This window comes from Rhipicephalus microplus, chromosome 7 (genome assembly GCF_043290135.1).
Source record: "Rhipicephalus microplus isolate Deutch F79 chromosome 7, USDA_Rmic, whole genome shotgun sequence".
NCBI classification, from domain to species: domain Eukaryota; kingdom Metazoa; phylum Arthropoda; class Arachnida; order Ixodida; family Ixodidae; genus Rhipicephalus; species Rhipicephalus microplus.
Window position 1 is genome coordinate 96,375,389 of NC_134706.1, and position 14,510 is coordinate 96,389,898.

The window sequence follows — 14,510 nt, forward strand, 5'->3', positions numbered from 1 at the left end:
AACACGCGAGCCGACACGCCGGCGGTCGGTGGGACAGTGTGGCGGCACATTTAAAATTTTTTTTCTTCGCCGCGCGATGACCTCTCAGGTCGGGCCGGGCGCGCGCGCACTGGTTTCACCACGTGGGCGAGGGCGCGCACCGGCGTGGCGTAGCGTCGTCTTCGACGTCGTACAAACGACGTTGTAGGTTCGCGCTTTCGCCCCAGCACGCGACGGACGATCCTTGGGATCCGCTTTCTCCGCGGACGGGAAATGACTGCAAAGCCTCTCCTGCTCGTCGCGGGTGCGATACTTGGCATTCCCTCCGATCCCAATCGGAACCGGTCGCCGGCAGACGAGCGCTTTCCGACGACGCCGCTGCGGCAGCATCGCGCCGCCACCGCAAGCGAGAGGACGACATGGTGAATCTCCTCGGCGCCAGCCTCGCCGGTGAGTACCGTGTACCCTCACCGCGGCATCGCGCGCGTGGGCGAACGCACGTCTTGACGGGGACCGATAGATGGTTCCAGGCGGATCGCCCTGTCGGTTGGAGTGGTCAACGGCGGAATATCTGCCATGGTCCCGCGTCTTAGCCTCCCGCACGTGCGTCGTCAGAGGGATACAACGGGAACAGCCAGTTTGTCCTCAGCGAATGTTTTGTCATTGGTGTGAAATAGTAGTCCTAATGTGCCGAAGAGCTGTGCTAAGCTCAACACTTTTATAAAATCACCGGTTGCAGCTTGCTGATTCCAAATTTCGCTTGATGGGTGCCGTATGCGCTGTGAATTGCATCACATTTTCCGTATAATACCTTTGCCGATTTTCTGAGAATGTGCCTTGGGCGGCAGCAGACTAGTCTAATGCAGTCAGGATGGCCGGTAGAATAATGAGTATGGTGTGCGTAAGGATTCCCAACGCGAGAAATCCACTAATAGTTAGTCGGAAGGCAGCTGTAGTGGAAGATATCCTCCTGGTAACTCTATAGTGTTTTTCAAAATTACATTGCCAATTAGGCGAGTAATTATACATGTTCCAACTTTTGAATGGCCTTCCATACAGCGCTAACATGAAAGGCCACTTGAGAAGCAGCGCTGGTACACGCACAGTATATTCAGCAAGTTGTCGGAAGGTCTCCGTAAAAATCACATGGTCTGGTCGGTGCATTTGCTTTTCCATTCGAATTGATAGTTACGTTACATTAGGTCTGATTTGGTGGATGCATCTTGGATATTTAATTTACTTATGTCTGGTAACAGAACTTGCTGTATGCGTCTAGTTTCGACAGTTTCGTGATTGTGAATTTTAGTCATTAATATTTTGCTAACCTTCGCCACCATTTACCTTTTCACAATTCTTGGATTGCCAAATCTCGAATAAAATATGCATACATAAGACAAGGATAACAAGGGGAATTGCGTTTTGCGAGCTTTTGTTGTAGATTTACGCCATAATTCACACTACTTTTTTTTTTGCGTCCATTTGCCCTGCGGCATCAATACATATAATCCAACAGCTCATGACGTCTACGTTCAGTGGTGTTCTTTTCCGTATTTTTGCTTTATCTTGTGATTTAGCACAATTAAAAATTGGTAATTCAGACAGGTGTCCAAAAACAATTCAGACGCGGACTTCCCTTTCGTACTGCCCTGGAGGACTGGCACTGCATTTTTTTTTCCTCGTGAACTTCGGTGCAAGCGTGGAAGTATGCACTCACACTAAGCCTTACAGCGAATACACTCGCATATCCGTCGGACTCCTCCAGGATTTCGAGACAACGAAACGGCACAAGGACACTCGAAAGCACGGTGTAAGATAGTCAAAAGCGCTCGTGGAGATACAGTGCGAGGATGGGTCTTTAGCACACGCTGTATACTGGTGCTGTTTTTTCGGTGGCTTTTATTGTTACTTTTGTGCGTCTTTGCGTTATCTCTGCTGTTTCTTCCCACTGCTCTAAATATGTCGCGGGAGGACACAAGACAGTTCAAGTTTTTTGTAGCTTCTTCTTTACCTTCCTCCACAAACGCACCGGTGCAAGGCAATAAGTGAAAGTCGACTGACCGCCATGGCAGTAACTTATCGAAACCCCTCCGATACGGTCGCCTGAAAAGGGACGACAAAGAAAGAGGGCATCTTTGGCGCCGCGTACTCTGTGGCGCTGAAGCTAAGCGTTCCTCTTCCTCAAGCCTCCCCCATCGAACCCTTTCCGCTAAGCGCTAGAAGACACTCGTAGTTCGAGTAAGCCACAGATTTCCTGCATCGCTTCACGGTGGGGTAGCAGTATCGCTGGGATCTTCAAACACTGCGCGTGGTCAGGCTTTGGACAGTCCTTACCTTAATCCGTGCTAGACTCGTAGTTCGCTGTTATTTTGTGGGGAGCGAAGCTTTGTCGTTGAGCACCTGCCAGCTGAAATGAATCCGGAAATAATTGATTAAGTGCCTGTAGAGTTTCGTTGGCTCGTCTGCGGTGATAAAATGATGTGCATTGTGTTATATTAAAAAAGGAATAAATTGATGAACTGGCTTAAGAACGCCGCAAAACAGGCTAGCATTCAAGCATGCTTCATGACAGTACTTAGACACGCGAGCGCCACCGCGGTGCTCTAGCTGTTATGGCACTGGACTGATAACCCCAAAGTCGCGGGATCGAATCCCAGCTGCAGCGGCTAAATTTTTGATGCGGCTGAAATTACCGGAGCCCTCCCGTATAAATCGCACCGCATTTTTGGGACATTACACCCCAGATATTATATGTAGTATTGTAACATTTAGGTACGCTGTTTTTTTTTTTTTTGCATAGCGAGATCAAGAAGTGAAGGTATGCAGCCTCCATTAGTTTGCAGCACAGCCATTACATATTAGAGGATGCATTTATAGTTCTGAAAGAGGTCGATGTTATCAACGCGGCATATGTCAGAGGAGCACCTAAGCTGGTGTTCGCACAAGCGCGTTAGGTATTTTGTGATTTCTTTCACTCATTCTTGGAGCACTCACTCATTTCACTGTTCACTCATTCTTCGAGTTCCGAGTATATAAAGACGAGCTACGCTTTGCAAGAATAAATAGATTATTTTTAGCTAATATAGAGAAGCAATATTAATTAGATGAACTAAGGTGATTGCATCGCACGATCGCCAGTATTTAGCAACACTTTAGAGAGTAAGTATAAGTTCTATAGCCCCAGACCAAAAAGAGTCCTCTTAAGAGCATAAGGATTTTAAGCAATGTAACGACCACAAACATTCCTACAACGAAACGTTTGTTGTTATGAACTACTTAGAGGAATTAACAACAAAGGAGTAGGAAAGAACGTACTTCCACTGCAGAATAGAATATAGAATATGTATTACGGTACCGTACAATATTTACTTGCAACATGAGTTTCCATTCTTAGTCGAAGAATTTGTTTTATGGCAAAACATTTCCGATTTTATTGCTGGTGAGCATGGACGGTTATTCGCCGACCGTAACGATGCTTTCTCGATACATTCACATAATTCGAATGACCTTGGGTCTGATTACGATAATCAAAAAAATAAAAAAAGTATTGTGATGTTGATATAAGGTATTGAAAAACAATGGCAATTTACAATTATTCATATTTGACCTGCATACTACGAGTCTCACCAGTTCTGAGCGTAAAAACGGCGCACGATTCAGCCTAGGCTGTAGAGAAAGTTAATTTACAGAGAGTAGAGAAGCGCTCTCTGCTGGCCGCGTTCCTCGTACGAAGTATCTCACGTGGAGTAGGCGCGATGGGTTTCAGAGCACTGCAAATCGCCGTAATTTAGTCCGTTGTTCACGTCCGAATCATAAAAAGTTGTCTTGCACTACGTCCTTGAGGAATGAAACACGCCGTAAGTGTGGCGTCTTGCTGTTTTACTAGTTGAATATTATGCTGCCTGCGATGCCCTACAAGCAATTCAAGACAGATAATCTGGACTTATACGTAGAGCGTATAGCCACCAATTGTACCGGGAAGCTCTGCCGTTTACCGCAGTAATGGCATTGGCATAGCACTGCCGTCCACTTCAAATTTCACGATGTTCTTTCCGTGTACATCACTCCATATAAACGACCTTTAGCTTATTTCGATCGTTCTAAGTGGCCGTTAGGACGCGAGCTGCTTCATAACGAGTTCCGCATGACGTACTGCAGTGAGTCCACTTGAACAGTGCGTCCGGAAACTTCGCCGGTTTGATAAATGGGGAGGACATAGAGACCTTGTAGCTTCGGCACCACTCGAGTACCTGGTTCTTGTTAGGGCACGCTTACAACTGCTGTATACTTGCGATTTCATCAGCAGTGTTCACCCGGTATCATTATCTCAAGACGCCGTTAACAACTGCCGTCTGTCGTTAGCCATCTTGCTATCGGGGTCGTTTGGTCTTTGCATTAGCGGTAGCTTGTTTATTTTGTGTTTGTTGACATTAATGATCGAAAAAACGTCGCCTGAGCTACCGGCGTGTTATCGTTACAAAAAAAAAACAAAACTATTGTTCTTCCGCGTACAGTAATCTGCAGTCTGATCAAAGGTTGCTCCCTTTATGAGCATTTGAAATTCTACTTTTGCCCTCCCTTTCGTTTCCAGGCATTCTGGAATCACCTGTTCAACTGTTTGAGTAATGCCTTCATAAGCACGCATCCATATAAGCCTTATGTATTGGGTGGTTTCAATGTGAGATTAGAGCTTTGGGAATCGCGTATTCACTCGCGCTATTGTAATGAGTTTCTAATGTCATTACCTATTGTTGCATTTTCATAGAAGGTTTTATTATTTAAATATTATCATCCCCTTTCATTATTTGCAATGTCTTGTGGTATTTGCGGGGAGATGATCGTAATATCGATTATAGTGATTGTGTTCGTGGCATTACATCTGCTGGCCGTGTTACTCGTGAATGATACCTAGTGGTAGCACAATTCAAAAAATATTACGGTAATTTGCAGTGCATACGCAGTTCACTTTATTCTATTTAGATTGGTATGTGAACATTGTAATATTTGACATGTTTCATATACATATTATTTCTTTCCCAGCTGTGGTTGTGTATTAAGCGCCTAAATAATAACTAAATTTGTCACATGATTTTGCTACGTGAAGGAAACATAACTTTCGACATATTTTTGAACAGAGGAAAATCAGTAAATATAAAAAAACTCTAATATATAGACATGACAATAAACAAAATAAGGATATGACATAAACTATTACCAATTGCGTGTATATGAAAGGTAATGTCTGTTTCAGCCCGGGCCGCAATAAACCGCATAAGCTGTCTAGTTCTGCACAATACGGCTAATAAAGTAGTCAACCAGTCAACGGATGAACGCGCTTGCACAGCAAACTTTCACTGTATAAATAATTGTCGCATCAAAGTAGCAAGTAATGGGGTATGTTCTCGCTGTCTGACTTCATCATATTTCGTGGAGGTTCCAGACCTATAAAAACATCTTCACACGCGAATCGATGGCAGCCTTTCACGCACTAATGAAAAAAAAAAAACGCAAGAAAGCGGCCGTTGCAAATCCGCAATTTATCGTCTTTTATATCCATACTTATTTTACAATTTGCGCGTTGACACGTGGCAAGCTTACAGCCAAAATATATTGTTAAAAAGTGGTAGGGAGAATAAATGATTCGGAGCGCACACCTGAAACAGGCGAAATGCATTATACGCAATTATGACTACAAACAAGCTCGACGAGACTGAGATATGATTCTGGTAAAAAAGAAAGCCTTTCTACAGAAGAGCTAACACTATAATGTAATGCTAACACTATGAATGTTGCAGAAAAGTCCGCATAGGAGTTTTTTTTCCCTCATAACAGCGGCATCCAGAGTTTGTTTATGCACCAATCGCAGTCTGTCTGGGCTTTCGCAGCGCTATGTGTTATTTCTGTTGAGAAAGAACCGCCTTTGCTGATGCATTTTTCAGAGAGCGATATATCACTGCAAGCAACTGGTCAGGTTTGGAGGACGTCCAGTTGGTCGTTGCGCGAGATGAAATACGTGACGAATATGAAATATACGGTGTGGGTAAAAAGCAACAGGTATTTGATGTAACGCTCAACGTGCGCTTAGTAGTTAACGAGAATATTAGTCAGTAGTGATATCAGTAGTATACCTATCGTGGTCAAGGTGGAATCAGTGCTTGACAGTATCGAAAATATATGAATCCGGTATAATACCTCGAATACACAGTGATTATTCTAGAACCGGCCCAATTCATTAGACTGCAACTCCGCTACAGTATCCAATTTACATACCGTTTGCGACGAAAGATTAAGGAACGACGACAATTTAATGGACTGTTCCGTTTTTCGATGTACATCGCAAGGAAACGAAAACTAATGAGAAAAAATAAAAATTGCGAGAAATGCTAAGCCGGCACGGATAGTTAGAATTTTTTTATTTCACTTCATGTTCATTTTATTACATTAGAAGCCCAGGAGGGGCACTACATAAGGGGTGGGTTTACACATGTTGATTATACATTGGTAACAATTATTATGTGAAAAAGTTTGATTTAACATGACATATGGAAAACATGGGTACGCGATTCTGTGATACACGGCGTTTACAAGGTAAAACGTTTAAAAGACTGATTGCAAGGTGACATCCTGCACGTGACTAACAAAGGTTGTACCGATTTATTTATAATCACTTATCCTACAGCAGATGTTGAAATCACAACTGCAAACGTCAAACTGTTCAGACTGGGACAGTGTGCGATCCCTCATTGTATTGCAGGGAACAGTATGTCCTGAGCACCTCGGGGACCGAGGTTTGTCTAAGAGGGTAGCGGATACCTACGACAGGTATGCATCAGCGGGTCGCGCACCTCGCATGTGTATTCTGAAATTGATCTCACAAATGACACCGTAATGAGCCGACTCCGAACACTTGAACCAAAGGGTGTTTTGTAGCGCGCACAGAGATGCACAGTACACGGGTCTCTATTATTTCGTATCCACCGAAATATGACCGCCACTAGCGAGATTGAAACCGTGACAGATCCACCGTGGCAGACTAATTAATATTTGAATATATAACATACCAGTCTATAGCTGTAGACCACCTCAGATGGTCTCAGAATCCAGTATTTATTTCGTGCTGAAATGAGCCTTGTCTTAAATCAACAAAATAAGGAGACACTCGAGAAAGACGCCAAATATTAGATACACCTGCACTCGCGCGCCACTATTTACATGCTTAACGGGGAAGTTTAATGAATCCACGTCCACATTCTTTATCGCAACATCATGATGCGTGTAAGTAAGGACCAGGTGGTGCGAATTCGTAACAATTTCACTGCTAAAAATTCACAAAGGAGGAAGAACAAAAAAAAAGAAGAAAACGACGCTCACTGAGTCAAGCTGTCGCCTGCAAACGATTATATTAAGCGTCAGACAAGAAAAGAAAGTTGGACTTTGGCACAAGGCTGAAGAAATGAAAGCGATAGCAACCAATTGCACTGTCATACGAAGTAAAGCTAAAGATGTAGGAACAATAGAGAAACAAACAACAGATTGGAACCATACAAAATGTAGTAACATGTTCAGAATAGCGTTGAGTTGCAGAGTTTCTCGCACGCGCAGCAGCACGTTCTTCCTGCGTCCGGGCACGTATGCGGGACTAGCATTCTGTTGGAGATGTTCCGAAGACGTTCGTGCGACATGGGGTGGCATCACGATGGCTGAACTACATACACCGCTTTCGCCAGTGCTTTTCTGGCATTTGCTTTCTTGGCGTCAGTCGACGTCGACGATGCCGGTTACAGTATCGGGAAGTACCGTTCCAACGCACTTCGCCAAAATGTCCACGCCACATTGCCAAACATTGCAGCGTGGGCGTCGACGCCAGAAGAAGCTGGTTGGTGTGGGAAGCTTGCTTGCTTGTTACTTGCTATATGGCTCCCACCCACCCCTCGGGGATTCCGCTAGTCCCACCATTCGATATCTATGTATTTTCTAGTTAGAGAACACGCCACCTAATACTGGCGTATTGATGTTGGGCTTCAGATATACCTAATATTTACTTTTCTATCGACAATGTTCCCTAGTACGAATGCAGCCACCAATTCAAGATGGCTGCGTGTTCAAACAATGCGCGAACTTTAGTTCGTTGCCTGAATCATTGACAGACAAACAGACTAATGTTTATGCGTTCGAGTATCTCATAAGGACTGTCATTTTTAAAAATGAAACAGAAAAGAAAAAAAAAAACACGGTTGAAACCTGGAAGCTTCCTATATCCCAATGATACATTGAAGGCAAGGTGGGTATTTGGTACATTGTAGTCTTCGACGTAGCTGATGAACAAAGATGTCACAAAAAAAAAAAAAAAACGTCGGACAAGTTCAAGAAAGCTACCAGACCAGCACGTGCCCCCGCAGCACTGGTGCAGTGGGTATGGCACTCGGCTACTAACCTGAAGGTCGCTGGAGAAAATCGCAGCTGTGGCGGCTGCATCTTTCGATGGAGGTGGAAACGTTTGAGGCCGGTGTGCTTATACTTAGGTGCACGTTAAAAAAACCACAAGTGTTCAAAATTTCCGAAGCTCTTCACTACGACGTCTCTCATAATCATATCGCGGTATTGGGTGGTACGTTAAGCCCCAGATAACATTATTACAAAACTAGCACATCTGTGGTTTGTCCCACGTTTTTTGTTTTTTGCTGTAATAATTCATAATCAATTACCAACTCGCCCAAGAGAGTGATAGAAAAGACACCTTGGGGCTGATATAAATAAACCTACTGCCCTGCGGGCCTGTTATACTCCGGTCAATAAAATCCACTTGAAGGACTTGAAGGAGGTGTCGCTTGGCATTGCGTGCCAGAAGCGATCAACAGAACGCGTCGGCACGCTATAACGGAGAACGCTTTAAGACAGGTGGCTAAGATTAGGAAGGCCTTGAATCGGTCTAGGTTGATTTTTTTCGTAGACGAAAAGCAACTTCGCAAGGTTACTTCATCGAGGAAGATGCAGTCTTCTTCTCTTGCCAGTGCTTAAATGCGATGCGCACACCCGTTGACATTCCTTACGTTCATTATGTTTCCCGTAGATTAAAGAAAAATGCACCTAAGTACCATGGCTTCAGGGATACATTTTGGCGTCTCCGAGAATAGAAAGTTGTTATCAAAATTGAGCACATCTTAAAGTGAAAAAGGGGGAATGGACGTCGTGGCAAGCGTAGGAACAGGTTTGTGGATTGCTCACAAGGAGTTGCTTAGTGCTTTCGACTTCGTTGAAACGGGAAGTACACAAGCCAGACGGGCCAGTGAATTATTGCACGGAATAAAAAAATGTAATTACGCGTGCTCACTTTCAACACATCCTGATAACTTGGCCGTGCACTGTGCAGAGTAAGAATGCAAGCCACATTTCTGGAGTGCAGAAGCGTTAAAGTTAGCCTTGTAATCAGGCACAAAAACAATTATCTAAGCTTTTCGCATGCATGCCAGCGAATACGTAGTCATCTACCCTTAAGTGGCACTGTCATACGAAAAAAATGAGTTGTTAAAAACAGCCATGGTATCAAGGACATCATTTCTCGGCAAGTTCTGATTGGGAGATGACGTGTACGACTGATATAAAAACATTTGCCTTCCATATAGGCTGTTTTTTGCCTGTTCTTTTTTTTGTTCGTTTCGTGTCGCGTGTATGAAAGTACTGGACGCGGAATAAATCAGTGAGTTGTTTGCACGCACACCCTCCGTTGTATGTCCGTTTCCTTCTCGTCTGTTCGTGAAGTTTTGGCAGCGCCAGTACTCATGAAGTCCTGCCAACTGGCCCCCAACGCAGCCTTACTTCGCGCATGACGCGGCTATGAACGAACGCAGGTGTGTATCCGTTACAGTTCGCTTGCAAACACTTCAGTAGGAATGCGCGTGTGCGCGGCTTTTTCATGATCCTGATGCGGATGACCTCAGATGGATGGCGCTCACCCAGAGAGGGGGATGGGCAAAGAACCGGGTGGCAGGATACCTAAATGAAACTAAAATGAAATTAAAGCCAATCTGAAAAATTAGTTTAGAGATAATGCTGCCAATAAACAAAAATGTTTGCTGAGCAAGCGGTCAAATCATTCTCTCTCGGGCGCTTGACAGGCTTCATTTTTTTATTTTTTGGGCTGAGAAACGAGATCCAAACAGATATTTCAACGTAGAATAACTGTTCGATTGCAATTTTTTTGGGGGGGAGGCGCGATGGCGTGCAACTTGAAAATGATGTGTTATGGTAATAAACGGTTAAAACAAAGCTGCATTGGTAACGTTATCAATGAATTATTTCGTAGCTACGAAACACGCAGTGGCTGTTGGTATGCGGCTGGTTCACCTTTGATAGAGTACTTCGTTCATTAGAACATCCCGCTTTGAGTCAGCCGGGACGCCCTATACTCACTCATACACCGCAACCACGAAAGTGCGAAATACAACACAATGAGTACTAATGAAATAATTGAAACACGATTGATTAAATGCATAGTCTTATGGCAACATTGCAGTCCCGCGTATATTGCAATAAAAACAAAAGAAATGCAAGAAAATAACAGAAACCAGGAAATGTAGGACTCGGGTCACCGGCGCGACCAGGGGCCAGCGTGGAGGTCGCGTCGGCGGCAACGGCCTTCACCTCCCGCACCGGCCAGACGGGGAGAGAGAGATGCCTCGGGATGGCAGCGGCTCGCCTTGGAATAATTGTAATGAGCGGTATCTCGGCGGCGGTGCACTAAAAGAGCGCGACCGATGGCCCGGTGGGCGCAGTGCTTTTCACGCTGCGATAGAAGCCATCGCGTGTGCGGCGGTGGCCTGTTACAAGCGCGAACTGCGGTCGTTTCTAGGGCGCTCCTACGCAGGGTGGTGGACAGCGGCGATGATGCGGCTCGTATATAGGCCGCTCAGGGGTGGGAAGCGCCGGGTTTGCTGGAAAAACGTAATGGCTCAACTTTATCGCTCTTGGGCTGCGCGCGTGTGAGTGCGGTTGTTCAGCGCGAGGCTTTTTTTTTTTTTTTCGAATTACACTAAGCTTACGCGAGTGTGGTGAGGTGACACAGAGAAACAACGCAAATGTGCTACAGTACATAAAATGACGACCCAAGAAACCCTTTCTTTGCGACGGAAGAGAGGAGGTACTGAACTGACCTTTTGCACAGAAATAGGCGCAGATCAGAGGTCCCGTGATGGTGCTATTCATGCCGCAAACGGGTTTGTCGGCCAAATCACTGTAAAAAAAAAAGAAGAAAAACGCGAGCGCATCTGTTGGTCGCGAGCGGGCTCGCAGGTGCAACAAGTGCGGCCATTTACAGAACACCGGAGTGACCGGTAGCCCCACCGAACTCGTTAAACACGGGACTCCTGTTTCTTCTATTTTTGCTCTAACGTGGCGTGACAATGGGGAGCATCTTTGTCCGCATTTTCCATCTGATGCAGATACATATCTGCAAGCGCGATCTGTCTCGTGTCGCTGCCAATGACCATCAAAATTGAAAGTCGGTGCTCCGTCCTGCAGATGCTTTTATGTTCACTGAAGGGCAAATTTACTGACCCCTACCTGTTCAATGAAGCTGAAAACCAGTAACCTAGGCGCATTTCCTCAACGGTTGGAGGCTTCGCAAGTAAAGAAAAGAGACCGGTTCAGCCATGGGCGCATACAGGGCTTTCCTTCCACAGATTTTCTCCCGTGTGCACACTCGGGAAACCGACTTCACGTAGCATTTTATCTGCCTCTTACTTGTTCCCCAGCTTATGGAGCCTCACCTAATCTCTGGTTAGCTACGAGACTAGCAGACAAATTCTTTACGGGAGACCCCTCGTTTTACATGCGAAGATACTTTCCGTTTCTTAGCAAGACGACTGTGACTTCTGCCATAATTCCATAGAACATAATGCATTGAATTAAATCGGGAGGTTTCATGTTTCAGCTGGAAGTAAGGCTGTAGCTAATTGCTCATAATAATTTAGCACCGTACGGAATTTTCGAAGGTGAACATAAAGCACGACAGGCGCACCTGTTTAGCTGTTTACACAACTAAACGTGGGCTCATCGTGGCTGCATTATAAGTCCGAGTCCTCGCACTTGCTTGCTCTGCAGAGCGTCACAGTAGCTGCAGTACTGCAAGAGGATACAGCACTGGCGACCGAAAACTGCGCTAAATGACGCAAAAGAAATAGAATAGAAAATGACTGGTAATATGCGGGAAGCGTTGCCAAACAGGCTACGAAAAGCCCGGAAGAAATACCACAGCTCTACCAATTAATTATGCGCCATGACCAGAGCTAAAAATTATTCGTATCGAGCTTTTTTTTTTGCATCCTGAAATTGAAGATGGTTCTGCAATATCCTTGGGTGATGTTCAAGGCTTGATATAGTTGGCATCTTTTTGTCGTGTCTTAGCACCGGCGTAAAAATGCCCATGAATGGAAGGATAAATCTGTGAATATGTTCTTTTTTCTCGATGCCAGATTATTTTGTATTACTTGGAACATTTTTCTGCCACCATGAATCTCCTTCTAAGCCGGGCAAGAGAACGCCGGACGAGATCTTAGTAGGCTGGGCATTCCTGAGGCATCTAGGTTTCCTGGTTGTTAGTTAAAACAACCCTGTGCGTCTCGTTCAACTTCAGTGGGCAACTGAAATGGCACGTGGGGTGCAGGTTCGATGCTGTAGTGGAGTATAGGCCAAGTTAATCTGCTAGACGTTTGTACCACTTCCACGATCACGTACCTGTTATGAAGCCCTCACAAGAAATGAATAGTCTGATTGTTATGGTTGTTTTAACGATTCTTTTTCGAGCGCTTTACCTTCAAAATTTTATATGACTCTCATGGACATTAAGTAAAGACATGGTAACATTGTAAGTAAAGCAATAAGCACAGTACATCAAGACTAGTAGACAACCTTCTCTTTGCCCTTCCGAGCCATAAGTGCTCGCACAATAAGCCGCTGACTGGCGAGATTATGAAAACAATCTTAAAAGTTGAGCACATTTGAAGCTACTAATTCCGCGGGTTACCAGCTGAAAGCGCAAGTCAATAATCTCTGGCACATGGCTGTTGGTTTCTTGTTTGTGTCTGCTCCTCGCGTCTTCAGAGCGAGAAGTCAGCCCCACTATAGGTATTTCATAACCAAGATCATCTCTGTTGTGTTCGCGACTTGTGAGTTGAACCTAATGTAGGCATTTCACAGTTACGGAAATCAACTATGCCCGTTTTGAAAGAGGCCTCGACGCGGGTTTCTAAGTTATGAAAGGATACCCTTACGTTTTATTAGTTGTTGTTGGCTACATAGGGGTGACTGCACGGTGGTTTTAACCACGTATAGTGCATGTTCGTGCACAAAAAAGTAATACATTATAGACAGGGCTTCAAATGGGCAGCCATATCGTATTGGCAACTGCGTCTGATTCAGACGTGCCCGTATCCAACGCGTGGCAGCAGGCGAGATTCGAGCTCACCAGAAAAGTGCGCTCACGCGCCGGACTCGAGCCAGCACCTGTATCGTCCGCTCGATCCCGCCTGCTCCGTATATTCCCGGCGAGCAACCTAGTTTCGGCTATATTTGATGCGCAATCGTCAATTCCTTGCTGCATGAAATGCAATGTTATTTGGAATGTATGTTTAAAAGAACCTTAAAAACAGATTCGCAGCATTTACTGACTGTGTTCAGAAACTGCTTTTGAATTCCTAGTGAGTTGAGAGAGGACATTCAGGCCTCATTTGTTATTTGGGCCATTGTACTGTAGATTTAATATACATTGGCCTGGTGTGCATGCATGTACAACTTTATTGCAACTGAAAAGTGACAGGTAAACCACTTCAGCTTTTGTAATTTTTTTTGTATGCTTAGCTACATTTCTGATGTCAATTTCAGGTCCCTCCATCATTTCTCGTAACTATGAGACCTCCTAATGTAAAACTTGTCATTAACATTGGTATATTGTATGCAAAGAAGCTGAATAAAGTTGACTCAACCTCAGAACTGAAGAACACCGAGTTCTAACATTTTGGCAATACTTGGCGATATTTAGTTGAAATATTATACTCGGGGACAAGTTTCTGTGGCGATGATAGGGAGGCTGTGGATCCAAAGTGGGCGTTTGCAACTGCTGTGTAATATAGTGCCCCAAATGTGTCTTTGTTTTTCGAATGAAAATAAAAAAGAACAACATTATTTTCTACTCAATGCTGTTTATAAAGAGAAACTGCATACACCAAGCACGTTGTTGCTTTCCGAAGAGTCGCTTTACGTTGTTGCGCGTCTGAAAACGTCACACATTTTACGGGCACCTCACAGTCCAAATGGCGCCTTCGTCTTCAGGTGAGCGCGCGTTGCACTCCAGCTATTCCGACGACTGGCCGAAGCAGCTTGTGTCGCATTTCACTCACAAATAGCTGTGTAAGCATCAAATTGTGAGGAGTGGGATTGCCTGAACACGGCCGTCATTCGAAGCGCGAGTCGAGCCGGACTACTTCGCGGAGGTGTACAGGAGCAGTGGCTCCGCCTCCGTAGCTTTCCTTTCATCGTCC

General features: G+C 44.8%; 1 protein-coding gene across 1 annotated transcript in view; it reads left to right on the forward strand.

The window, feature by feature from the left end:
• Positions 1 to 274: 274 nt before the first annotated feature.
• Positions 275 to 14,510, forward strand: part of LOC119180363 (uncharacterized) — a 70,168-nt gene continuing 55,932 nt past the window's right edge. The window contains exon 1 of the mRNA XM_037431552.2: positions 275 to 429. Within this exon, the coding sequence (XP_037287449.2) occupies positions 399 to 429 (31 nt within the window). The 5' untranslated portion in view covers positions 275 to 398. The remainder of the gene's footprint in view (positions 430 to 14,510) is intronic.